General features: G+C 55.8%; 1 protein-coding gene across 3 annotated transcripts; it reads left to right on the top strand.

Moving 5' to 3' along the window:
- The first annotated feature begins 1,318 nt into the window (after nucleotides 1–1,318).
- LOC116941383 (disintegrin and metalloproteinase domain-containing protein 12-like) lies at nucleotides 1,319–24,100 on the top strand. Of its 3 annotated transcripts, none has more exons than XM_032952454.2 (20): nucleotides 1,319–1,675; nucleotides 6,550–6,653; nucleotides 7,807–7,883; nucleotides 8,518–8,596; nucleotides 9,244–9,320; nucleotides 11,507–11,834; nucleotides 12,152–12,223; nucleotides 12,986–13,155; nucleotides 13,419–13,503; nucleotides 13,904–14,052; nucleotides 14,778–14,955; nucleotides 15,221–15,310; nucleotides 15,600–15,795; nucleotides 16,458–16,563; nucleotides 17,418–17,625; nucleotides 18,100–18,177; nucleotides 18,753–18,831; nucleotides 19,667–19,796; nucleotides 21,593–21,893; nucleotides 22,882–24,100. In XM_032952454.2, exons 1-20 carry the CDS (start codon nucleotides 1,558–1,560, stop codon nucleotides 23,014–23,016), a joined length of 2,760 nt encoding a protein of 919 aa, XP_032808345.2. In that variant the 5' UTR covers nucleotides 1,319–1,557; the 3' UTR covers nucleotides 23,017–24,100. The 3 variants fall into 3 exon arrangements, with proteins under 3 accessions (XP_032808345.2, XP_032808344.2, XP_032808346.2); XM_032952453.2 differs by having other exon boundaries at nucleotides 1,321–1,675; nucleotides 21,590–21,893; XM_032952455.2 differs by lacking the exons at nucleotides 1,319–1,675; nucleotides 6,550–6,653 and adding an exon at nucleotides 6,665–7,335 and having other exon boundaries at nucleotides 21,590–21,893.
- Nucleotides 24,101–25,552: the final 1,452 nt, after the last annotated feature.

Below are 25,552 nucleotides of genomic sequence, written 5' to 3'. Positions count from 1 at the left end.
GCATTGATTAAGGACAAGCAACAACACCGACAACAACGACAACAACTCTGGACCGGTTTCGTCATTCAGTGTCTCATCGGCAGGGGTAAAGTCTTGCTGAAATCACTGCTGGTGTCCTGCCGGATGTGACAGGCAATAGGCCCTCTCTTTAAGATAGTTAATATTGTAATAACAATACTGCGCAGCAAAATAAATAAATAAAATTGTTTTTACTGCGGTGTCCGATGTGGCTGTTACGTCTCTCCGTTCATGTCATTGTTTGCTCTCCAGGAAGAGGTCACGCCCGATCAAGAAACAAAACGTACATTTAGAAAACTGCGTGTATAATTGTTAGGCAAATTTTCCGTTTGCAGTATTGTATACGGCTCATACTTTCCGAGTTGAGTGGTATTCCCTACAGTCCTGCCAAGTCATCAAGGGGAGCTATTCACCACCCAGGCTGGGGCCACGGTTATAGAACGTAGGACATTTTATATTCGGTTTAAGATACAATTTCTCTTCACTCTTGTGCTTTCATCGTAAAACTAAGAGTTCAAATGTATATATTGAAAAAAAAAAGTCGTGACATTGTGGGCGTTCGTCAGACTTGAGACAAATCTTAAGGGAACGTTCCCTGGACCCTTCTATCCCGAGCCGGAATCGAAAACGTGCTTCTTGAAATCGAGTGCTGGCCTGGGGTTGGATATTCCAACTTTGTTGAACTTCTTTTTGTTCCCGCAATAGTTCAACACCCCCCCCCCCAGCCGCTCGGGAGAGACATTTACCCTGGCCACCTGAGCACAGTGCACTGTACCGTGTAGACAATTCCTCGAACAAGTCTGCGGATTGAAATGGAGAACTTCTGTCGGCGTCGGACAGAACCTGAGTAATCCACGGCTGCTTGCGGCTGACAACGAGGGAGGGGATGAAGCCGGAGGGGGGGGGGCTACGTGCCTCTGCTGCTCACGATAACTGTGACGATGGGGGTGGGGGGGGTGGGAGGAGAAATGAGAGTGGTGGGGGGGGGAAGTGGTGGTGGGGGGTAGTGGTGGGGGGTAGTGGGGGGGGGTAGTGGTGGGGGGGGGGGGTAGTGGTGGGGGGGGTAGTGGTGGGGGGGGGTAGTGGGGGAGTAGTGGTGGGGGGTAGTGGTGGGGGGGATAATGGTGTGGGGGAGATAATGGTGGGGGGAGGGTAGTAGTGGGGGGTAGTGGTGGGGGGTTAGTGGTGGGGGTTAGTGGTAGGGCGGATAGTGGTGGGGGTAGTGGTGGGGGGGATAATGGTGGGGGTGGAGGGGGTAGTGGTGGAGGGGGTAGTGGTGGGGGGGGGGGTGCACGTGTTGGGCGGTGCCTTGTGGTTTGTGGGGTGCAACGGATGGCGCGCTACGATACAAACCTGGCCACCCTCCCTCCCACCACCACCACGAAGAGTCACCACCCACTCTGTTACCGCGCGCGAGAGGTCGTGGTAGTGGGGATGATGATGATGGTGAAGGCTCATTCGGTGAACGCTCCCGGCTGAGACGAGGCCTGAACGAGAGCGAGCGAGCGAGCGATCATCGCTTATTCATCTTCTTGAGGAATGAGAATCCTACATCATCACCACCGCCTCCCGAACACCATCGCCACCATCATCCTCTTCCACATCATCAGTGTCAGCCACCTCGTCGCAGGGAGGTCACAGAAACCAGCTGCTACCGGTAAGCACGTGCTTGAAACACATTTGAAGGAACAACAATCTTTAAACACAAATGTTGCTGCGTTTTATAATTAACGAGAGTGTACATTCGTTTACACACCGCGTTTGAAAGAGTCAGCAACAATGAATTGCAGTCCCCCACCCCTTCGCCCCCCTAGTCAATCCACCGCTGGATGAGCGTTTCCTCCCTGTTTGACCATACTTCACCACGTGGGTCAGCAACCCCGGGGGGAGGGGGTCAAGGAGGGAGGCGGCGCGAGACGTCTCCAGACCGCCGTGGCCGGGACTCGGCTGAGACGGCCCCTGTGGGGGGCGCAGTCGACATCCCTTGAGCCCCCCCCCCCCCCACGGCCCCCCAATCCGACGAAAAACTCGAGAGAAGTGAACTACGGTGATGGTGGTGATGATGGTGGTGGTGATGGTGATGATGGTGATGATGATGGTGATGATGATGGTGGTGATGATGATGGTGGTGATGGTGATGATGGTGGCGATGTTGGTGATGATGGTGGTGATGGTGGTGATGATGGTGATGATGATGGTGATGATGATGGTGGTGATGGTGATGATGATGGTGATGATGATGGTGGTGATGATGGTGATGATGATGATGATGGTGATGATGATGGTGGTGATGATGGTGGTGATGATGGTGATGATGATGGTGACGATGATGGTGGCGATGATGGTGGCGATGATAGTGGTGATGATGGTGATAATGATGGTGGTGATGGTGGTGGTGATGATGATGGTGATGATGGTGATGATGTTGATGATGGTGATGATGATGGTGATGATGGTGGTGATGATGATGATGGTGATGATGATGGTGGTGATGATGATGGTGGTGATGGTGATGATGGTGGTGATGATGATGATAGTGATGATGATGGTGATGATGATGGTGATGATGGTAGTGATGGTGATGATGAGGGTCGAGCGGCGCGGGACCAGGAACTCGCGGTCGGGGACGGATTCGTGTGGACCGGTGCAGCGGTGGATGGATCGTGGATGATCGTGGTGGATCGTGGTGGATTGTGGATGATCGTGGTGGATCGTGGTGGATTGTGGATGATCGTGGTGGATCGTGGATGATCGTGGTGGATTGTGGATGATCGTGGTGGATCGTGGATGATCGTGGATGATCGTGGTGGATCGTGGATGATCGTGGTGGATCGTGGATGATCGTGGTGGATCGTGGTGGATTGTGGATTATCGTGGTGGATCGTGGATGATCGTGGTGGATCGTGGATGGATCGTGGCTGTGGGGATGCCTCTTGTCGCTGTTTGCGGAGAGATGGGAAGTTTACTTTCGGTGTCTGCCCTGTCGCCTACACTGTACAGTTAACTGCGATGCACCGTCGCGGGCTACGCGTAGGTCAACTCAGCCCAAACTGAGTACGTTCGATATGTCGGGTGGCCTGATCGTAGACAGAAGTGTGGAGAGACAAAGGCGGACGCGCGTGCCTCTGGTGTGTTAGTCGGCCACACCGCCCCGCTATAATTGTCCGCTATGTGTAGGCCCACACGGAGGCGTCTTTGTGGGTGGTGAGTTGTGTGTTGTAGCTGTGTGTGTGTGTTGTAGCTGTGTGTGAGTTGTGTGTTGTAGCTGTGTGTGTGTGTTGTGTATTGTAGCTGGGTGTGAGTGTGTTGTAGCTGTGTGTGTTGTAGCTGTGTGTGAGTTGTGTGTTGTAGCTGTGTGTGTGTGTGTGTTGTAGCTGTGTGTGAGTTGTGTATTGTAGCTGTGTGTGTGTTGTGTATTGTAACTGGGTGTGAGTGTGTTGTAGCTGTGTGTGTTGTAGCTGTGTGTGTGTTGTGTGTTGTAGCTGTGTGTGTGTTGTAGCTGTGTGTGTTGTGTGTTGTAGCTGTGTGTGTTGTGTGTTGTAGCTGTGTGTTGTAGCTGTGTTTTGTGTTGTAGCTGTGTGTGTTGTAGCTGTGTGTGTGTTGTAGCTCTGTGTGTTGTGTGTTGTAGCTGTGTGTGTTGTGTATTGTAGCTGTGTGTGAGTGTGTTGTAGCTGTGTGTGTGTGTGTTGTAGCTGTGTGAGTGTGTGTTGTGTATTGTAGCTGTGTGTGTGTTGTAGCTGTGTGTGTGTGTTGTGTGTTGTAGCTGTGTGTGAGTGTGTTGTGTATTGTAGCTGTGTGTGTGTTGTGTATTGTAGCTGTGTGTGAGTGTGTGTATTGTAGCTGTGTGTGTGAGTGTGTTGTGTGTTGTAGCTGTGTGTGAGTGTGTTGTGTGTTATAGCTGTGTGAGTGTGTTGTGTATTGTAGCTGTGTGTGAGTGTGTGTATTGTAGCTGTGTGTGTGAGTGTGTTGTGTGTTGTAGCTGTGTGTGAGTGTGTTGTGTATTGTAGTTGGGTGTGAGTGAGTTGTGTATTGTAGCTGTGTGTGTGTTTTGTTGAAGCTGGGTGTGTGTTGTGTATTGTAGCTGTGTGTGAGTTGTGTATTGTAGCTGTGTGTGAGTGTGTTGTGTGTTGTAGCTGTGTGAGTGTGCTGTGTATTGTAGCTGTGTGAGTGTGTTGTGTATTGTAGCTGTGTGTGTGTGTTGTGTATTGTAGCTGTGTGTGAGTGTGTTGTGTATTGTAGCTGTGTGTGAGTGTGTTGTGTTTTGTAGCTGTGTGTGAGTGTGTTGTGTTTTGTAGCTGTGTGTGAGTGTGTTGTGTTTTGTAGCTGTGAGTGTGTTGTGTTTTGTAGCTGTGTGTGAGTGTGTTGTGTTTTGTAGCTGTGTGTGAGTGAGTTGTGTATTGTAGCTGTGTGTGAGTGAGTTGTGTATTGTAACTGGGTGTGAGTGTGTTGTGTTTTGTAGCTGTGTGTGAGTGTGTTGTGTATTGTAGCTGTGTGTGAGTGTGTTGTGTTTTGTAGCTGTGTGTGAGTTGTGTATTGTAGCTGTGTGTGAGTGTGTTGTGTTTTGTAGCTGTGTGTGAGTGAGTTGTGTATTGTAGCTGGGTGTGAGTGTGTTGTGTATTGTAGCTGGGTGTGTGTATTGTAGCTGTGTGTGTGTTGTGTGTGTTGTAGCTGTGTGTGTGTTGTAGCTGTGTGTGTGTTGTAGCTGGGTGTGAGTGTGTTGTAGCTGTGTGTGTGTTGTGTATTGTAGCTGGGTGTGAGTGTGTTGTGTGTTGTAGCTGGGTGTGTGTGAGTTGTGTGTTGTAGCTGTGAGTGTGTTGTGTATTGTAGCTCGGCGTGAGTGAGTTGTGTATTGTATCTGGGTGTAAGTGTGTTGTAGCTGGGTATGTGTTGTGTATTGTAGCTGAGTGTGAGTGTGTTGTAGCTGGGTATGTGTTGTGTATTGTAGCTGGGTGTGAGTGTGTTGTAGTGGGTGTGTGTTGTGTATTGTAGCTGAGTGTGAGTGTGTTGTAGCTGGGTATGTGTTGTGTATTGTAGCTGAGTGTGAGTGTGTTGTAGCTGGGTATGTGTTGTGTATTGTAGCTGGGTGTGAGTGTGTTGTAGCTGGGTGTGTGTTGTGTATTGTAGCTGGGTGTGAGTGTGTTGTGTATTGTAGCTGGGTGTGAGTGTTGTGTATTTGTAGCTGGGGAGGCGGCCGGGTTAGTTGCTGGCCACCTACCCCTCGTGTGCCGTTCCGACCTTCATAGTAGCAGCACTTTCCCCTACAGTCTGTTAGAGGCTACACTGGGGGGGGGGAGTCTTTGTCTTGTATCATGATGACGCCGGTTTACCCAGGCTCATGGCTCTTTATCAGGAGCATACTGTATGCGAGACTATCCAGGGGCTTTTGTGCGTAAGAGCGCACGTCTGTAGATGTGCCATGGGAACAACACGTGTGTATGTACGTACAAAGACAAAGATCCCCCGTGTATTATTGCCTGTTGGGGAAAGTGCAGTCGGCGTGCCACGCCCGGCAGCCTTTGTCTTCCCAGCGCTGAGCATCTGCGCTGAGTATCTGCACACCGCACCAGGTACTCACTGACGGCCAAGTCGATCTAGTGGAGGCCCAGGACTGGTTCGTCTCTGACATTAACCTTGAGCGGCAGTTGACCTCTGTTGCTGGTAGCCCCATGCACTGATTACTGCACCACCGTTCCCCACTCTCGATGTACTCTGCATACCCATCGCGCACACGTCTGTTACAAATGTCTGTGTTATTGTACACGCTACGGTGGAGGGTGAGCTGTGAGATGACGATGGTGGGGATGGTTTGGAGATGCTGTGGTTGAGTTCAGTGATGGTGTATGATGACGTGATGGTGTATGATGACGTGATGGGTTTGGTGATGGTGTATGATGACGTGATAGTGATGGTGTATGATGACGTGATGGTGTATGGTGATGGTGTATGATGACGTGATGGTGATGGTGTATGATGACGTGATGGTGTATGATGACGTGATGGGTTTGGTGATGGTGTATGATGACGTGATGGTGATGGTGTATGGTGATGTGATGGTGTATGGTGACGTGATGGTGTATGATGACGGGATGGTGTATGGTGATGGTGTATGGTGACGTGATGGGTTTGGTGATGGTGTATGATGACGTGATGGTGTATGATGATGTGATGGTGTATGATGACGTGATGGTGTATGGTGATGGTGTATGATGACGTGATGGTGTATGGTGATGGTGTATGATGACGTGATGGTGTATGGTGATGGTGTTTGATGACGTGATGGTGTATGATGACGTGATGGTGTATGATGACGTGATGGGGTATTATGACGTGATGGTGTATTATGATGGTGTATGGTGATGGTGTATGATGACGTGATGGTGTATGATGACGTGATGTGTTTGGTGATGTGCGCTCTGTTGGTGTGGTGAGTGTTGGTGATAATTGGTGTGATGCTGTGTAATAGTGATGATGGTGTCTGGTAGTGATGATAGTATGGTGATGGTTCGGTGTTGGTGTGGTGATTGCGTGCAGGTAGGAGCCACGCTCCGGTGATCCACCTATCCCAGGAAGATGTCTTCCTGCCCAGAATCCTGGAGGAGTTGCGGAGTCGTCGTGACGTCCCCCAGCACCAGCAGGTCCACTCCACATTCACTCGTCCATCACACCCACTCGTCCATCACACCCACTCGTCCATCACACCCACTCTTCCATCACTACCCACTCGTCCATCACACCCACTCGTCCATCGCACCCACTCGTCCATCGCACCCACTCGTCCATCGCACCCACTCGTCCATCGCACCCACTCGTCCATCACACCCACTCGTCCATCACACCCACTCTTCCATCACACCCACTCGTCCATCACACCCACTCGTCCATCGCACCCACTCGTCCATCGCACCCACTCGTCCATCGCACCCACTCGTCCATCACACCCACTCGTCCATCACACCCACTCGTCCATCACACCCACTCGTCCATCGCACCCACTCATCCATCGCACCCACTCGTCCATCGCACCCACTCGTCCATCGCACCCACTCGTCCATCACACCCACTCGTCCATCACACCCACTCTTCCATCACTACCCACTCGTCCATCACTACCCACTCGTCCATCACACCCACTCGTCCATCACACCCACTCGTCCATCACACCCACTCGTCCATCACACCCACTCGTCCATCACACCCACTCGTCCATCACACCCACTCTTCCATCACACCCACTCGTCCATGACACCCACTCGTCCATCACACCCACTCGTCCATCACACACTCTCGCTAGCCACAGACGTCCCCCAGCACCAGCAGGTCCACTCCACACCCACTCGTCTATCACACCCACTCGTCCATCACACCCACTCGTCCATCACACCCACTCGTCCATCACACCCACTCGTCCATCACACCCACTCGTCCATCACACACTCTCGCTAGCCACAGACGTCTCCCAGCACCAGCAGGTCCACTCCACATCCACTCTACATCATCCAATCCAGACGGGCAGCGGCTGCCGTTATAATCCCCGATTGTAATGAACCCTTGCGATCGCAGTCCGTTACGCAAATCGATTATTTTCAATTTACACGTTGGTAGTGCCGGTGTTGCGGTACGGAGCGGTGGCACGGCGGTTGGTGCACTGCGCTATGACCTTGGCGACCTGAGTTCGATCCCCAGACCGCGGTCTGGAGCTAGAGGTCTGCACGGATGGGTTCACGGGACCACGTGCTTTCTGCGACTGACCGCGTGACCACGTGCACGTCCCTTTCCTGTACTGAGCAGGGTCGCTGGCCCGACCGGGCGCGATACGCGGTGCGGGTCGGGGGCCGGGACGCTGTGGTGGCGCTGCGGAGGAACCGGTGAGGAGTCGCGCTGCTGTTAATTACATCGCCTGGTATACAGGAGGTCGTGGGTTCGACCCTGACCCTGACGCCTGCTGCTGTGTATTTGCACGTCTCTCTCACCGTGGTCGCGTGGATTTTTTTTTTTACATAGCTCAGTGGGCCTTACCTGGTGATTAAAAAAAGTTTTTAGTTTAAATTACACCGGTTCACCAGGGTTCATTGCCATCATCATCGTCGTCAGCACCCCCCCCCCTTTAAACCCCTTAATCGGTCTTCAACCGACCCCCCCCCACCTCCCTGCAGCCCCCCAATTACAATTTGAAATTCCCGGGGCTTCCACCCTTGGGATCCCCTGGCCAATCCGATTCGAGTGTCAAGCATTCGGCCAATTGGGCGCAAGCCGAGCGTGCGCTCAGCGAGAGGCTGCCGGCCAATGGCAGAGAGGGAGAGAGAGGGAGGGAGAGAGAGGGAGAGAGAGGGAGAGAGAGGGAGCGCTGCGCATTCACACACCGAGCTGTTTACCGGGCCGCGTGCCGCGGCGGTAAATATTCGATGAGTGGCACCGAATCGACGAGCCGCTGCGTCGTTACGAGCCTCGCACGTTCGTCCTGGACGCCTGTGACTGGTGTCGAACTTGGCTCGCCTCCAGGGAGCTGATGTCGCGAGACTACACGGAGTTCCACTACCTGGCCGACGGGACGCCGGTGACGAACACGACGGTGGAACGGGTGAGTGGATAATCCTCGGAAGTTCCCTTTCCTTCCCTTTCAGTTTCTTCGTCCGTGACCCGGTGCCACGGAGGCTGCCGAGAGGTGGCCACGGGACGTCAAGAGTGCGGCAGCGGAATCTTGAATCCATCCCGTGCGGAGCTCTTGAGTGTTACCCGGCTCTTGTGCATGGTGGTGGGTGCTTACTGGGTGCTCCTACGTGAAGCCAAAATCTCCTGAATGGAATTCGTGGTCAGACATTCCAATGCAGCAGGACCCTCCTGATAGGGAGTCTTGAGCCTCGGTGTGACTTCCCTGCTTAATGAATTGGCATCGAGACACCATTGTGATGCGAGCGAGCGGGCTTGGCTTGACCAGGACACACCACAGGGACGGGACGATGGCCGGTGGTGTCAGGAATAACGACGGAGTGGCAGTCGAGGGAGAGAACGCGTCCGGGAAGCCCAGCCCCCAAAGGAGATGGAGCGACGAAATCCATCCGTGCGCACGCAGGGGGTGCTCGGTGGATTGTTCCACCGCAGGACCATGAGAGGGGGGCTTCGCGCTTGGGAAAAGAAGGCCGTCATCCAGCAGCAGATTGATCGCGTCCGATTGTGCAATCTCACGGAGCTCTCCGATCGTGCCCCGTTCCTTCCTTCCATTCGCAGAGCCACTGCCTCTACCAGGGCCACGTGGAGGGGGAGCCGGGCTCCTCTGTCAGCCTCAGCACCTGCGACGGACTCCGGTAAGGGATACCTGGGATGAGACGCAGCAGCAACAACAGTGGCTGCACATGGGGACCAGGTGGTCGAGAAGATACCGTGGTCGAGAAGACACCATGGTCAAATAGACACTAACCCTGCGTCTAGCCCTAACCCAACCACACACTAACCCTAGCCCAACCAGATACTAACCCTGCGTCTAGCCCTAACCCAACCACACACTAACCCTACCCCTAGCCCAACCAGACACTAACCCTACCCCTAGCCAAACCAGACACTAACCCTAGCCCAACCAGATACTAACCCTAGCCCAACCAGACACTAACCCTAGCCCAACCAGACACTAACCCTGCATTTAGCCCTAACCCAACCACACACTAATCCTACCCCTAGCCCAACCAGATACTAACCCTAGCCCAACCAGACACTAACCCTAGCCCAACCAGATACTAACCCTGCGTCTAGCCCTAACCCAACCACACACTAACCCTACCCCTAGCCCAACCAGACACTAACCCTACCCCTAGCCAAACCAGACACTAACCCTAGCCCAACCAGATACTAACCCTAGCCCAACCAGACACTAACCCTAGCCCAACCAGACACTAACCCTGCATTTAGCCCTAACCCAACCACACACTAATCCTACCCCTAGCCCAACCAGATACTAACCCTACCCCTAGCCCAACCAGACACTAACCCTAGCCCAACCAGATACTAACCCTACCCCTAGCCCAACCAGACACTGACCCTAGCCCAACCAGACACTAACCCTGCGTTTAGCCCTAACCCAACCACACACTAATCCTACCCCTAGCCCAACCAGATACTAACCCTACCCCTAGCCCAACCAGACACTAACCCTAGCCCAACCACACACTAACCCTGCGTTTAGCCCTAACCCAACCACACACTAACCCTACCCCTAGCCCAACCAGACACTAACCCTACCCCTAGCCCAACCACACACTAACCCTAGCCCAACCAGATACTAACCTTACCCCTAGCCCAACCAGATACTAACCCTACCCCTAGCCCAACCACACACTAACCCTACCCCTAGCCTAACCAGATACTAACCCTACCCCTAGCCCAACCAGATACTAACCCTACCCCTAGCCCAACCAGATACTAACCCTACCCCTAGCCCAACCACACACTAACCCTGCATCTAGCCCAACCAGATACTAACCCTACCCCTTGCCCAACCAGATACTAACCCTACCCCTAGCCCAACCACACACTAACCTTGCGTCTAGCCCAACCAGATACTAACCCTGCGTCTAGCCCAACCAGATACTAACCCTGCGTCTAGCCCAACCAGATACTAACCCTGCGTCTAGCCCAACCACACACTAACCCTACCCCTACCCCAACCACACACTAACCCTACCCCTACCCCAACCACACACTAACCCTACCCCAACCAGACACAAACCCTACCCCTAGCCCAACCAGACACTAACCCTACCCCTAGCCCAACCACACACTAACCCTACCCCTAGCCCAACCAGACACTAACCCTACCCCTAGCCAAACCAGACACTAACCCTAGCCCAACCAGATACTAACCCTAGCCCAACCAGACACTAACCCTAGCCCAACCAGACACTAACCCTGCATTTAGCCCTAACCCAACCACACACTAATCCTACCCCTAGCCCAACCAGATACTAACCCTACCCCTAGCCCAACCAGATACTAACCCTACCCCTAGCCCAACCACACACTAACCCTGCATCTAGCCCAACCAGATACTAACCCTACCCCTTGCCCAACCAGATACTAACCCTACCCCTAGCCCAACCACACACTAACCCTGCGTCTAGCCCAACCAGATACTAACCCTGCGTCTAGCCCAACCAGATACTAACCCTGCGTCTAGCCCAACCACACACTAACCCTACCCCTACCCCAACCACACACTAACCCTACCCCTACCCCAACCACACACTAACCCTACCCCTACCCCAACCAGACACAAACCCTACCCCTAGCCCAACCAGACACTAACCCTACCCCTAGCCCAACCAGACACTAACCCTACCCCTACCCCAACCAGACACAAACCCTGCGTCTAGCCCAACCACACACTAACCCTACCCCTAGCCCAACCAGACACTAACCCTGCGTCTAGCCCAACTCCCGCTGGCCCTCACCCTGACCTCGCCCTCCTCCCGCCCTGCCCCCCCCCCGCCCCCACCAACAGCGGTCTCCTCCGTGTGTCCCACGGGAGCTACGTGGTGGAGCCGCTCCCCGGCTCCTCCTCGGGGGAGCACACCTCGTCGCGCGTTCGCCGCTCCGCCGAGCCCCACGCCACCTGCGGGGTCGCGGACGCGGCGCCTTCCCCTCCTCCACCGTCGTCGTCCCCGCCTCCTCCTCGTTATCGTAACCGCGATGCGTCGCCGTGGTCGCCGCAGTGGCGGACGGGCCGCCCCCGCGTGGCGGCAATGGTGGCGCCCGTCACCGAGGTGCAGCGGGCGCTGCTCTCCGACACCAAATACGTCTCGCTCGTCATCGTGGTGGACAACGCCGAGGTGCGGCGCACGCTCACCGCCGTTCGTTACGCCGGCTCGCCCCGAGTTCGTTCGCTGTCGTCGTCGTCGTCATTACGATCGTTGCATTCCTCCGTAGACTGTCGCTGGGCCCACGGCAAATCACTGTCGGGGGACGATTAACCGACAGAAACTTTTTTTTGGCCAAAAAAAAAATATGTCGTGGCAAGTGGTCTCCGCCGTCGCCACCGCGTTGCGCACCAGCCGTTTCGTCGGGAACGCCGCCCGTTCGTCCCCCACCTCACGCCTTCCACCGCCGTTTTTGTTGTGTCGGTTGTTGTCGTTGTGTCCGTGACCAGTTCGTCAAGTTGGGGCGCGACATGCAGCGGGTGCGCCAGCGCGTTCTGGAGGTCACGAACCACGTGGACAAGGTGAGTCGGCGCCGCGATCGCGTGGCAGCCCCCATGGTCGGCCGTGGCTGGGACTCAAACTCGGGCTAGCCGGCCTCGTGGTGCCGGACGTGCTTAGGGAGCCAGCGCAGCCACAGAGCTCGCCACGCGTGATGCAAGGGAGGGTAAATACTCAAAGGCCCACACAGATGGGTTCAAGGAACCCACTTCGGGTGTTGCCATCTCCTGGCCCCTTTGTAGACCCGGCGACGTTTGTGAGTTTCGCAAATCTCCGCGTGATCCATCAACCCCTTGCACTCCCAACCGCTGGATCCGCTCACCGGTTAGCGAACGAACGGCGTCAATAAATGCCCGTTAATAAAATAGCGAGGGAGCGTGGAGAGTCGCGTGCTTGCGACCGCGCCGACGGACGGAATAAACGGAAGCGTTCAGGTTGCGCCGCGCGTGGCAGGGTCGTGGCAGGGTCGTGGCAGGGTCGTGGCAGGGTCGTGGCAGGGTCGTGGTAGGGTCGTGGCAGGGTCGTGGCAGGGTCGTGGCAGGGTCGTGGCAGGGTCGTGGCAGGGTCGTGGCATGGCTAGCAGAGGCACCGCGGTCATCGGTTGAGAGAACCGGAGGAGTGGCAGCCAAGGGATGGGACGTCCACCGTGGAGTTGGGAGCGATGGATTTCGGCCCGTGGCGTGCCGGCACCGGACGGTATCGCACGATCGTGAGAGATGGCGACGGCAGTAGATAGATCACGGCTTCTCCTGCTGATGACGGTGATTTCTCCCGGCGGCCTGTAGCTCTACCGCCCGCTCAACATCCGCGTGGCGCTCGTGGGCCTGGAGGTGTGGACCCACGAGGACAAGGCGCCCATTACCTCCGACCCCAAGCTCACCCTCGACCGCTTTCTGGACTGGCGCTTCCTGCACCTCGTGCCGCGCAAGCGCCACGACAACACGCAGCTCCTCACGTGCGTCGCGTTGCCGACGTCACTCCGCCCCGACCACCCCCCACCACCCCCCACCACCCCCCACCACCCCCCACCAACCCCCACCGTGGCCGTCGATCCCACGCAGTGGCAATTGGGATAAAATTGTGGAACAAAAATAAAAAAAGTGCAATCTCATCAACGCGCGCACAGCGTGTGGTGGGCGTGGACGCGAGGTGAGCGACGCCATCTCACCACCGCCCCCCCCCCCCTTGCGTCTCCTCCTTGTGTCGTCTCCTCCACAGCGGGATGGACTTTGTCGGTGACACCGTGGGCCTGGCTCCCATCTCGGGCATGTGCTCCATCCGCCAGTCTGGTGCCATCAATCAGGTGGGGGGGGGGGGGGTTGGTGAGGGCGGCCGCTCTTTCTCTGTCTCTACGTCGCTCCGTAGAGACAGTCCAACATCCCCCCCTCCCCCCCCCCCCCCCCCGTGCGCACGACTCCCCGTGCCACATCCCCGACGTCCGTCCTCGGGGTGTCCCCCCCCTCGCCCCTCTCCCCTCGGCCGCGCTTCTCTCGTCTCCTTGTCGATCGCCGCCACCTTCGCCGTCCGCTCTCTCATCCTAACAGCGCCGTCTGTTCCTAAGGACCGGCAGCCGTGACGTTGTAATTTTCCGCTTCGTGCGCCGCATCGATTCCTCTCTTTCTTTGTCACCACCATAATGAAGATTCTAATATCGCGGCCCTTCTCAAAACCCCTCCCCTCGCCCCCCCCCGCCCCGTTGGCAGGACCACCACGCGAGCGCGGTGGGCGTCGCCACGACGATGGCGCACGAGATGGGGCACAACCTGGGCATGACGCACGACTTGGCGGAGCGGGGCTGCGTGTGCGCCACGCCCGAGGAGCGGGGCGGCTGCCTCCTGTCTCCCGGACTCGGGTACGAGCCGCTGACGCCATAAACAAATCAATAATCGCTTCATTGCGCCCCTTCCCCCGCCCTCCCGCCCTATTGCGACATCGACATCGGCGTCGCGTTGCCCCGAGTCGACGAATCCGTTGGGAACTCCCGCCGAGCGGTGCGTAGAGACCCTCCTCCGTGTTGGAGAACGGCCCACAGAACCGGATATCGCGGAGCTACCTCCGAGAGCACTCCAGCGACCTCTGGTCCGCACGGTAGAGGCCAGCGCTATCTATATATATATAAATAAATATGACGGTCAAACCGACATTTCTCCGGGCTGGAATTTTGGCAATCGGAAACGCGGAATGAAATTTTACAATGGGTTTGTTTGTTTTTTTGCTGCGTGCAGTAATTTGTGACCAGGCTGAGACCACCGAGTACTCGGTTCAATCCGCTCGCCGCACTCAAGCACTCCGTTTAATCGCAGTGGGCGACCCAGCGTCGCTGACCTCTGGGCCACACGGCCTCCTCTCGTGCATCCTTGATCTGAATTTCAGAGTCTGTCGGCGGGGCCCCTAGTGGGTCGTAACGGCCTTGATGGGTCATAATGGCCGACATCGCCCCCCGCCGCCACGTTGAGGTGCGGCAGGCGTGCCTTCGCCCACGCCCGATTGAACTTTTAGCTGATGCTCGCAAACGGCGCTTGTCCCATCGGTCTGCAGTGGCCACACGGGAGATCTGTTTGTCTTTGTGCCGCTCAGCTCGCTGTTCCCGCTCGAGTTCAGCAGCTGTAGCCAGGGGGACCTGCGCAACTTCCTCCTGACCGGGCTCGCCGAGTGCCTGCTGTCCCCGCCGGCGCCCGGCGAAGTCTACGGCGGCTCCGTCTGCGGCAACCTCTTCCTGGAGCCCGGAGAGGAGTGTGACTGCGGCACCGCCGAGGTTTGCGGACGCACGGACGGACGGACGGGACGGACGCACGGGCGGAGAAATGCGTGGACAGTTGGACAGATGTAGGGACAGATGTATGGTTGGATGTACACACGGATGGACGCTTGGGATAGACGAATACACGGACGGACGCTCGGATGGATTGTCGAGCTGCACGGACGGACGGCGAGACTGTGGGATGGACCGACACGAATTGACGGACAATGGCACGCACAGAGGGCTGATGTGGATGAGACGCCGTCTCGTGTCTCCGCAGGAGTGCACCAACCCCTGCTGCGATCCGCTCACCTGCCGTCTGCAGCCCGGGGCCGAGTGCGCGCACGGGGCCTGCTGCGACAGCTGCAAGGTGGGAGAGCAACCGGGTGCTGACGATGACGACGACGATGACGACGACGATGACGATGATGACGATGGTGACGATGCAGCAGCTGGGTAGTTTTATGGCCATCTTACTGAACTCACAATTAGAAGGTCATGATTTCAAAATCTAGTTCATAATCATCATCATCATCATAAAGTGAGCACCACCGACGACCACCAGCCGCCCAACCGCCCACATCAGCCCATCCATGGGGGGGTGGGGAGTGGACCGCTCTGTAAAACCTCTCGCCGGGTTGTCCTCGACGCTGCCGCAGGTGGCACCGGCGGGCAGGGAGTGCCGCCCGGCGCGAAGCGAGTGCGACCTGCCGGAGTCGTGCGACGGCGCCGCCCCGTCGTGCCCTCCCAACCTCCGCATGGCGGACGGCACCCCCTGCCAGGGCGGCGCCGCCTTCTGCCACTCGGGCGCGTGCCCCACGCCGCACCAGCAGTGCCGCTCGCTCTGGGGCGCCGGTAAGCCCCGCCGGAGCACCGCACATCGCGGAGTCGCCGTCCCTACACCGCCCCGCCCCCACCCCAGGCAACTGCCCCCCACCCTGCCCCCACCCACTCCACCCCCCCCCCCCCCTTTCTGCTTTCAAGCCACTCCTCAAGCCCTTCCTTTTCAACCTCACGCTTTGGGATGCCCCTTAATTGCTTCTTTCCCTCCTTCCCTTGAGTGAAAGAGAGTGGGGGTGTGTGTGTGCGTGTGTGTGCGGTGAGATGATTGGGGAGTGGTAGTGTGGCGGTCGGCGCTACGCTGCGCTACGAACCCGGTGACCCGAGTTCGATTCCCGCTCACGGCCAACACCAGTGACGACTATCTGAATGGGTCCTGGGCCTCCACTAGGTCAACTAAACCTCAAATTAGTACCTGCTGGTGCAATGTGTAATTTTTTCCACTAGGGAGACAAAGGCGGCTGGGCGTGGTGCTGGCCACCCACCCCCTCGTTTGCCGTGCCGGCCTTCATAGGTGCTCGCTAACAGCACTCGCAGCAACTGTGTTAAGCCTACATGGGGGATCTTTGTTGTGGTGAGCTTGAAGGCTGCATGAGCTGGCGGGTGGCCGAGTGAGACTGGCTGAGGTGAGGCGATGCTCTCGTGACGAGAGACTCACGCCGTGCCGTGCGCCGTAGGTGCGGACGTGGCGCCGGCCGTGTGCTTCGAACGTGTGAACGTGCAGGGAAACAAGTACGGCAACTGCGGCGTGGACACGCGCGGCTACGTGGCCTGCGCCCAGAGGTGAGACCCCCCCCAACGCCCAGTCTCAGGAGCTTAACAAGCTCGGGCCTGGTCGGGCCTAATCGGGCCAGGTCGGGCCTAATCGGGCCTGCTCGGGCCTGGTCGGGCCTGCTCGGGCCTGGTCGGGCCTGCTCGGGCCTGGTCGGGCCTGGTCGGGCCTGCTCGGGCCTGGTCGGGCCTAATCGGGCCTGCTCGGGCCTGCTCGGGTCTGGTCGCGTACTCAGATGGGAGAGCACAGCAGGCATTGCCGGGTTTGGGTTGCGGTGTGGCAACCCAATCGGCAATGGATTATTAAATCCATCTGTGTGTAACCGCCCCACTGGTGATGGGTTTTCTCCGGGTTCTCCAATTTCCGCCGACACCAAGCGGAACTCTGCTGCAGGGCACGGGGGGCCCAGCCTGCCCCCCAGTATAAGCGGCACCCCCCTTGCAAGGAGCAAGACTCGGTGAGGAGTCCATGGGCAAAGGCCACTCATATTATTAATTACAGTAACGACAACAGCAACAAAAATAATTCGTAAAAATCTTCATCATTTAGAATATATATGTATTGCGGAGAGAGCAGATGAGTTTGATTTCTGGCCTCGACTGACATTGGAGGCTGGGCCCTCTCCCCTCGCACTTCACTCATCGAGATTAACCAGCCTGATGAAGTACGGTCAACGGCCATTTAACTTCCTCGACCAACGCAAGTGTATGTGAAGGCCTTCATCCAGCAGTGACCCGATTGCTCAAGTTGAGAGGTCACCCAGATCGTTGGCTCTCTGGCCCCCTCCCTCCACCGCCCTCCCCCCTGTCGATCTACCGACCGACCCCCCCACCCCTTCTACCCCCACCTTACCCCCCCGCCACAGGGACACGCGATGCGGGAAGCTGCAGTGCGTGGGGGGGGAGGGCTACCCCATAACGGGGGTCACGTACACCCTGCGCGTGCCCTGGGGGGCCGCCCTCACCGTCTGCAAGATCGCCGGGCACGAGAGCGACCGCTCGGGGCGGCCCCCCACCGCCGGGGAGCCCCCCGCCGGCAGCGTCCTCTCCGGCACCAAGTGCGGCGACGATAAGGTGTGCTCGGCACGCCGACGAGGGAGTTTCGGAACGGCACGCAGAGAGTGGATGTCGCGGAGTTAGGCTCGAGATCCGTCTGAGTGACTTGCGTAGCCACCAACTCTTGTACACATGCCCTGTCACAGACGGATGTTTGTCCCGTGGCAGGTAAACTGATAATTTATTGTTTATTATCAGAACTGGATGTCTGTGTGTGTGCGTCTGTCTGGGGCTGTCCCCGTGACCTCCTGTCAGCGAGCCTTCGACACTTCACTTGGCCTCGGAGTGGGCCTGGCCTGGTGCAGGCGCCGCGGTGACGTCACCGTCACTTCGTGTCCAATGGCGGCTCTTTTTATATGCTGGGCGTGGTGCTGGCCACCCACCCCCCACGTATGCCGTGCCATCCTCCGTATGTGCTCGCTAACAGAACTTGCTCCAACAGTCTGTTGAGGCTACACCGGGGATCTCTTTGTCTTTGTGTGGATGCTCTAGGTGTGCGTCTTTGGGAAGTGCCAGGACGTGAGCTCGCTGGGCGCTGACGAGTGCACGGCCAAGTGCAACGGCCACGGGGTGAGTCACCACCGAGTTCCACGCGGGTTAGGGGTGGGGATCGCGTGTGGGCGAGCTTTCGAGGAGCCGGTTGTGTCACTCCAGTCCTCGCGACTCACTGCTCCGAGCCGGCTTTTCCTCATTTACGACAGACACACAAAGACCCCCCCATATAGCCTTCACAGGCTGTTGAAGCAAGCGCTGTTAGCGAGTACCATATGAGATGCACACGTATACTCGTACACACACAAACACACAATCACATTTTGTATTATCACCGTCTATGTCAGATGGGATGTGTTTACCAATCATCCGGCTCGTGCAGCGCGCAACTGAATTTACATTTCAATGGATAAGGCCCCGGTAACCATGAAAAAATTAAAAGTGTTGGGCCACAAGGACTGGAGTGTGGGAAACCCCGGTGCAGAGGCCACACGTGGAGGATCGGTCAGCCGCATACCCTCATCGCCCTCGCATCACAAACACAATTACCGCTCTCGTCACGAACACGATTACCGCTCTCGTCACGAACACGATTACCGCTCGCAAACGACCCTAACGATCCGAGTAATGGAAATGCGTGCGTCGTGTCCCAGGTGTGCAACAACCTGCACAGGTGTCACTGCGACCCCGGCTGGGAGCCTCCGTTCTGCCTGGAGCGTGCGAGTGGAACAGGTGAGACGCTCTCATCCTTCACAATTATTCTTCTAAAGAGGAAACTCAAGCGGTGACGCTGCGCCGCCACCGCACGGTGTCCTCGCTGTCCAGGAGCGAGAGAAGGACTCGCAGGCGCCAGGAGGAACCGCAGACCAACGGCAAAGGCGGCGGCCGGGCGAACAGCCGGCGCCAAATTCCCCTCCCGCACCCCACAGCTCTGCAGTCCTCTATATATTTTGGTGTTATCGGCCAATTATTGTTTACATGGAGGAAACCACGGCACCCGGAGGGAAACCCACGCGTACAGATGGAACATTTGACGTCCACATTTGCTCTATCGCCGTCTGGCAGAGCCAGCGTATGGCACCTCCCCGACACCCACGGGCAAGGAGTTTCACATCTGTGCAGTGATGCACCAACCGTCGCTGCTGCCTTCAGCGTGTGCAACCCGAGTTCGAGTCCCGCTCGTGGCCACCATCGGCGACCGATATTTTAACCAGTCCTGGGCCTCCACCGAGTTCCACTCGACCTTAAAAATGAGTACCTGGTGCGGTGTGTCGTAAACATCGCCACTGGGGAGACAAAGGTGGCCAGGCGTGGTGCTGGCCGGCCACCCACCCTCTCATGTGCCGTACCGGCCTTCATAGGTACTGCTCGCTAACAGCACTTGCCCCAACATCCTGTTCAGGCTGTATGGGGGGGGGGGGGGGAGCGTCTCTCTCTTTGTTGCGTGTGTACGTCCACACCCACACAGTTGCATCAACTAAATCTATCCCTGTCCATCCACCTGCCGCCCCCCCATTACTACTCCCGCGACCCGTAACCCCCCCCCCCCATTCTCTTCGCCCCCCAGGGCTGCCAGTGGTGGTGGTGGTGTGTGCGGTGGTGGCGGCGGTGGTGGCGGTGGTGGTGGCAGCGGTGGTGGCGGCCGTGTGTGTCCGTCGACGGAGGAGAACGAGCATCGGCTACAAGCAGCACGACAGGTGAGTGCACCGGTGTGTGCACCTAGCCTGGCACGAACACTGTAATGATGGCGGCGGTGTGCGGCGGCGGCAATGCCGTCGCGGTTTTGCGCGCTGCTCCACGAAAGCCACCGGCCCCGGTTTCTTGGCTCTGGTTGAGTGACGCGACAACTTGTCATGGACCTCTCCTAGATGGGCTCGGCCATAAACGAGTACACGGTGCGGTGTGGTAACATCGGCACTGTGGAGGCAAAGGCAGCTTGTAGTAGCCCGCAAGCGCCCCTCCGTGCGCCGTGCCAGTCACACCTCAACAACCACTTTGCCTTGACAGCTGTTTGTCGAGATAGGAATGTTTGTCTTTGCGGAGGTGTGCCTTTTTATTAACCTGGTCAGGGCCAACAACACCATTAAAGGGGGGTCCTGACCCTCTGTTTACGATCAATAACGGCCTTCGAATTGCTGCGCAATGCCCCGGTAAAGCTGAAAGGCCCCGGATGTTGGCAAGTTATTGTATTTACCTTGGGGTGCAACAAGGATGGGTTTTATTTTTGGCCCCCTAACACGATTTCAAATGTTTTTTTTTTTTACCCTGTAGTTAAAAAAACTCTTTCCATGGTTTTACCAATAGAGGCTTATGAATGCCTTTTGTGGTCAAGGGGGATGGCTTCCTATTGGTCAACCATGTAGCTTTACGCTCGATGCCCTGGTAATCAGTGCTCGCTCCCAGGAGTTGGATTACCCCGCTGCTAAGCCTTACCATCATGCCCACTAAAACATAGCACCTGCCTGGGTATGTTGTGGCACCGAGCAGTCTACACACCGCCTCAACTCTTTCATGAGCAATTGGGCAGTTGAGAGGATTCCATATCTGGGCAATGTGCTCATGACCAGCTCTAGTTTGACAGAGGAAGTCTCACTCCGAGTCAAAATTATATTATCTTTACATCAGCTGTGTAAAGCTGTGTGGAAGTTACCTGGTCTGTCACTCCAGACGAAACTCCAGTTCTCAAGCCATGCCCTATTTACGCTTGTGAAACATGGAACCATTTACGGAAACACCTGCGCTGGCTTGAAACATTCAGGTTGGGCTGCCTGTAATCGATCCTGCGAGTCTGCGGCTGTTGTGTGTGCCCATGTACTTGTGCTTGTGTGTGTGTGTACTTGTGGGGGGTGGACGGTGTTGTACCGGTTAGGTGAGTGCACTGCGCTACCCAAGTTCAGTTCCATTTTACGGCCGACACCGGTGACGATTATCTGAACCGGTCCTGGGCCTCCGCTAGGTCAACTCAGCCTCAAATGAGTACCTCTAGGGAGACAAAGGCGGCCGGGTGTGGTGTTGGCCACCCACCCCCTGGTGTGCCATACCGGCCTTGATAGGTGCTCGCACTTGTCTCGACAGTCTGTTAAGGCTATACAGGGGATCTTTGTCTTGGTCTTTATACATGTGGTGGGGAGTAGGGATTGTGTACACGTGCGTGTGGATGTCTTCCTGTGTACAAGTCAATCACATTTCGTTTAACCCCAATGAGAATATAATAGTCCTGTTTGCCAGTGACCTGGGCACAACCTTAATAGGCGCTTGCTAACACTAATTTTCCAGACAACAGATATATCTGGCCTCCACATGAATGATAAAAGTATTCATTTCACAGCCCGTCGGCGCAACGGCCTTCTGGGAGTGCAAAATTTCAACGGCTTTGATTTGGCAGGTACAAGCAAAACGCCGAACCGGCTTCGGCACATGGTGCATCATCAGCAGACGGTCCACCACTAAAATGAACCCTCCGCCGCTTCGCCCCTCTTACAACTCGCAGCAGGAGCACCGCCAGCGTTGCCAAGACGACGGTGGTAGCCACCGCCAGCGTTGCCAAGACGACGACGGCGGTGGCCATCTCAAGCCCCCGCTTCAAGTCGAGCACGAACCACGCGGCCCAACAACGGCTGCCCCTCCCCGCGCCGCCCCCAGCGGCCCCCGGCACCGTCGCCGCGACACGCGCGTTGTTCCTTCAGAGTCCCTCCGAGGCTGCCCCCGCTCCTCCCGGGGCTCCGTTCAGGCCGCGGCCCCTCAAGTCGGTGACCTCGCCGACCTCGCCGACCTCGCCGACCTCTGTGGCAGCGGTAAGGGGCGGCCGTGGCGCGTGCGGTGGGAGGTTGGTGGTTTTTGTGGTTTGTCCGACGCCCGCCCTCGCACCACGTCACACTGCCTGGGGCACGTGTACAGGGCACCTGGTTCTCACTTGGTTGTTTTAGTTATGCAGGTGAGAACCGAAGAGATCAGGATAGGAATTCTAATTTTCAGCAGTGACTCCGAGTCACCAAAATAACAATTTTATTAAAAGTACAGCAATGAAGCAAATAGAAATCGGGGCAAAAACGATTGAGCCACAAGAGAAATCGAAAGGGATGTGTGAAATATTTGATTGTTACTCACTAAACTTTCCTGATGAATGGTAAATTGGTCTATGATAGAGCACGTGGGAGATAAGTTCACGTCGCTATTAACGTGAACCATTCTGCAGTCACACAAGATAATAATAAAAAATATATTATCTTAATTTTAAAATATTCTTGGTTCTTTCGGTAAAGTCACATAGAAGGGAAACAATAAAATTCTAAAACAATTTTTATTTTATTGTTTCCTTTCTATGAATCCATGCAGTCACGAAAGCTTTAAATCAAAATGTTAACATAGTTGAGAATGTAGCGCCCTCCAGTGGCTACAGGGGTCACGAGAGATCACGTGATACCCGAACCTCGGGATTGGCTGCAATTGGTACGTTACACGCCTAATTTTGATCCAATCGTTGCCTTGGGCAGACATGGGCAGTAGAAGGGCAGTGAAGCAAAACCAATTCCTGTACCACGCTCCCCACCCTCGTCAACTCACTCCGAGCGGCTTGAAGTGTGGTCAAATAAGCCCCACGCCCCGCATGGCGTGAGGAGGCCCTCATCCAGCAGTAGATTGACCAAAGGGCTGTTCGCGATGTGTTGTAACCTGGTTCTATCCCAGCCTTGGTATTTACGCCGAATCTGTGGAGAATTCTCATGCCTTGTATCGTCTCCCATACCCCCCCTTCTCTGACCCCCCCCACCTCTTCCCCCACAGCCACAGCCCAGGCCCCGCCCGCCCGTCCCCTGCAAGCCCCTGCCGCTTCTCTCCACCCGCATTAGGGGGGGGGGCCCATCCCGGCCACTGCTGCCCCCCAAACCGCTCATGCCCCCCAAAGTTGGGCCGCGGTGACACCCTCCCCCCCCACCCGACAATTTTATTTCTTGTTATGCATCGTCGTTTTTGACGGCAGTAGCATCTGCCAATGGTCTATCCACTGCTGAAGGCCGACACTTGTTCGTCACCACGTGCCATGACCCAACTGCTGGATAGACTCGATACACTGCTGCCTATATTCTTAGTTCTTTCGGTAAAGTCACGTTTTATTATTTTGTTGTTTCCCTTCAACGTGACTTTACCGAAAGAACTAAGAATATGAATTACTGCAGTCACGAAAGCTTTAAATCAAAATTTACACTACTACCTATTCACAGTCCTGAAACCCATCTGTCTCGTCTCGCCGATGCACTCGCGATGGGCCCCGTCGCTCGACCTCCACGGCACCTGGTCATCCTCAAGAGGCCGCAGTCCTTCCTTTGGCCGCCATGCCGTCGCCGGTCTTGTTCATTGGCCATAATCGAACATTAACGACCATAATCGACCCTTCTGGCGATTAAAAAACGCCACCGGTCCAAGCCCGTTTGCCGCATCACCAGTCCGTCCCTCCATTAGTGTGATGCCTCCGACGTTTGTTCGTTCCCGGATCCACGTGCTCCTCGTCCCCCATTTTGAAGACTGAAAATTACTTGAATATTCGTGGCGATTGAGAGACTCTCTTCACAAGGCTGGAGTGTATTTATCATTGGCAACATCGACTTGACGCTGTTTAATTAATGGCAGCTGAACCTGGATATCGGCCCTGGGGGATCTTAAGGGTGCTGGTTTTGGCCATTAAAACTCCCTTCTCTTTTCAGCCAGCCGGCCCCCACCTAAGGCTGAAATAATTATTAACTTATCATCTCAGCCCAGCCTTGCCTCAAGAGGGTCCCACACGATCTCACAATGACGTGTTGTCTTCTGAAAGTACTTTTTTAACCTTTTTTATGCTTTTACAAAGCAGCTGTGAGGTCTGCAATGGTTTACTGGTCCTAAGTGAATTTTTTATTTATGGGGGTTTTTTTAATCGCGAATTTGCGTTCGAGCCCATGAGGTTTGAAAGTCTGTTGACCAAAAATACGTGCGACTAATGATAATAAACATGCTCGATCAATGCCAATTATCTTGGACGAGCCGAGTGAAAATCGCGAAGAGAATGTAATGACCATAACCACATCACCGTCAACACCATACACATCGTCCAATTCCCTTGTCACCATCGATGCCAAACAATGAGTCCACAGTCATTAACTATTTCTCTAACCTTAGAGACCACTATGAAACATCAACACCATTACATGGCGGTCAGAAATGTAAAGTAATGATGTTACCTAAACCAGCATCACCATTAGACATCAGAAACATCACGAGTACAATCGCACCACCACCAGCCGAGCCATTAAAAAAAAAAAACTTCCAGGAAATGATTCACACCGGCTCTGAAACTGCTTGATGCCAAACCTGGAGTTTGTGGCCGGCGCGTCCCAGCCAGATGACACTGATGGACCGGCGTTTACATCACGGCTCCTGCTACACCGGCCAATCGGCTGCCAGAAAAACAATCCGGGAGCGCTCACACGGAGCGTGTACCAGGATGAGGTTGTTGTCCGGGGTAAGGGGCTGGCGGGGCCGTGTTGGGGTCGTCAAGGTCGCAGGCAGTGTCGCAGGCAGTGTCGCAGGCAGTGTCGCAGGCATTGTCGCAGGCAGTGTCGCAGGCAGTGTCGCAGGCAGTGTCGCAGGCAGTGTCGTAGGCATTGTCGCAGGCAGTGTCGTAGGCATTGTCGCAGCCGTCGGGTTTGCCGGGGGGGACCCACGGCTTGGAGGGGGGGTCCAGGCGCCAGGCTACAAACCTCACGACCGCCCGCCGAGCGAGTTTGAGCTCCGAGCAGCCATGGCCGCCGTCTCGGCCCTCATCGCTTCGGGGACGTCACAAACTTCACTCGCACCCAGGCACAGATTTTATTTTGCTCGTCACAAACTGGTCGATAATGCGAAGCAGTAAAATGCAGGATTGTACATTTTGGCTGTAACAATGCCACAATTTAATATCGATTAAGCCAGCAATAACCGTGCCTCCAATTGTGCGTGCGAGGATCCCCGATTGTCGATCGCAATATTCTCCGGACATGAAGGCGCACTTTATTCCACCTGCTTGTAAAAGCAGAGCTCGAGTGGGATTGTGTCACACACACAAACATTCCCTACCAAACTACCATCCGCACACGTGGTCAGAGGCTCCTGAGTGGAGTTAGGTTCTCACAAAGCATAGCAGACATGCGCCCCCTAACTGCTCAAACCTTTGGTAAACTCAAGTCATAAAATTACTCGTAAGAGTTTACAGACTCAACACCAGTCCGCTGGTCTGTAAAACAGTTTCACCTTCCACACCTGAGTCATGAAGACACTGAAGTGGAGTTTAAGCGTCACCGCTTGCATCGCGCATGCAGCCTACACACACACGGCGTGGCACGTGGCATCGGCGTGGCACGTGGCATCGGCACAGCAAGAATTCGGCTCTCGAGGCCAGCGCCGAGGCTTGAGGCCGGCAGTCACGACGAGGGGGGTTGTGAAA

Source organism: Petromyzon marinus, chromosome 11, assembly GCF_048934315.1.
Source record: "Petromyzon marinus isolate PM22_M1 ecotype Great Lakes invasive population chromosome 11, UKy_Petmar_22M1.pri1.0, whole genome shotgun sequence".
NCBI classification, from domain to species: domain Eukaryota; kingdom Metazoa; phylum Chordata; class Hyperoartia; order Petromyzontiformes; family Petromyzontidae; genus Petromyzon; species Petromyzon marinus.
The sequence above is the reverse complement of the archived record's forward strand: the minus strand, read 5'-3'. Positions and strand labels throughout refer to the sequence as shown.

Bases quoted from the DNA above. Each gene is read 5' to 3' on its own strand.
- LOC116941383 (XM_032952453.2), top strand. From the start codon at position 1,558: ATGAGAATCCTACATCATCACCACCGCCTCCCGAACACCATCGCCACC. The intron at 15,796-16,457 runs GTAAGCCCCGCC...CGTGCGCCGTAG, and splicing joins CCGCTCGCTCTGGGGCGCCG to GTGCGGACGTGGCGCCGGCC. The intron at 17,626-18,099 runs GTGTGCTCGGCA...TGGATGCTCTAG, and splicing joins CCAAGTGCGGCGACGATAAG to GTGTGCGTCTTTGGGAAGTG.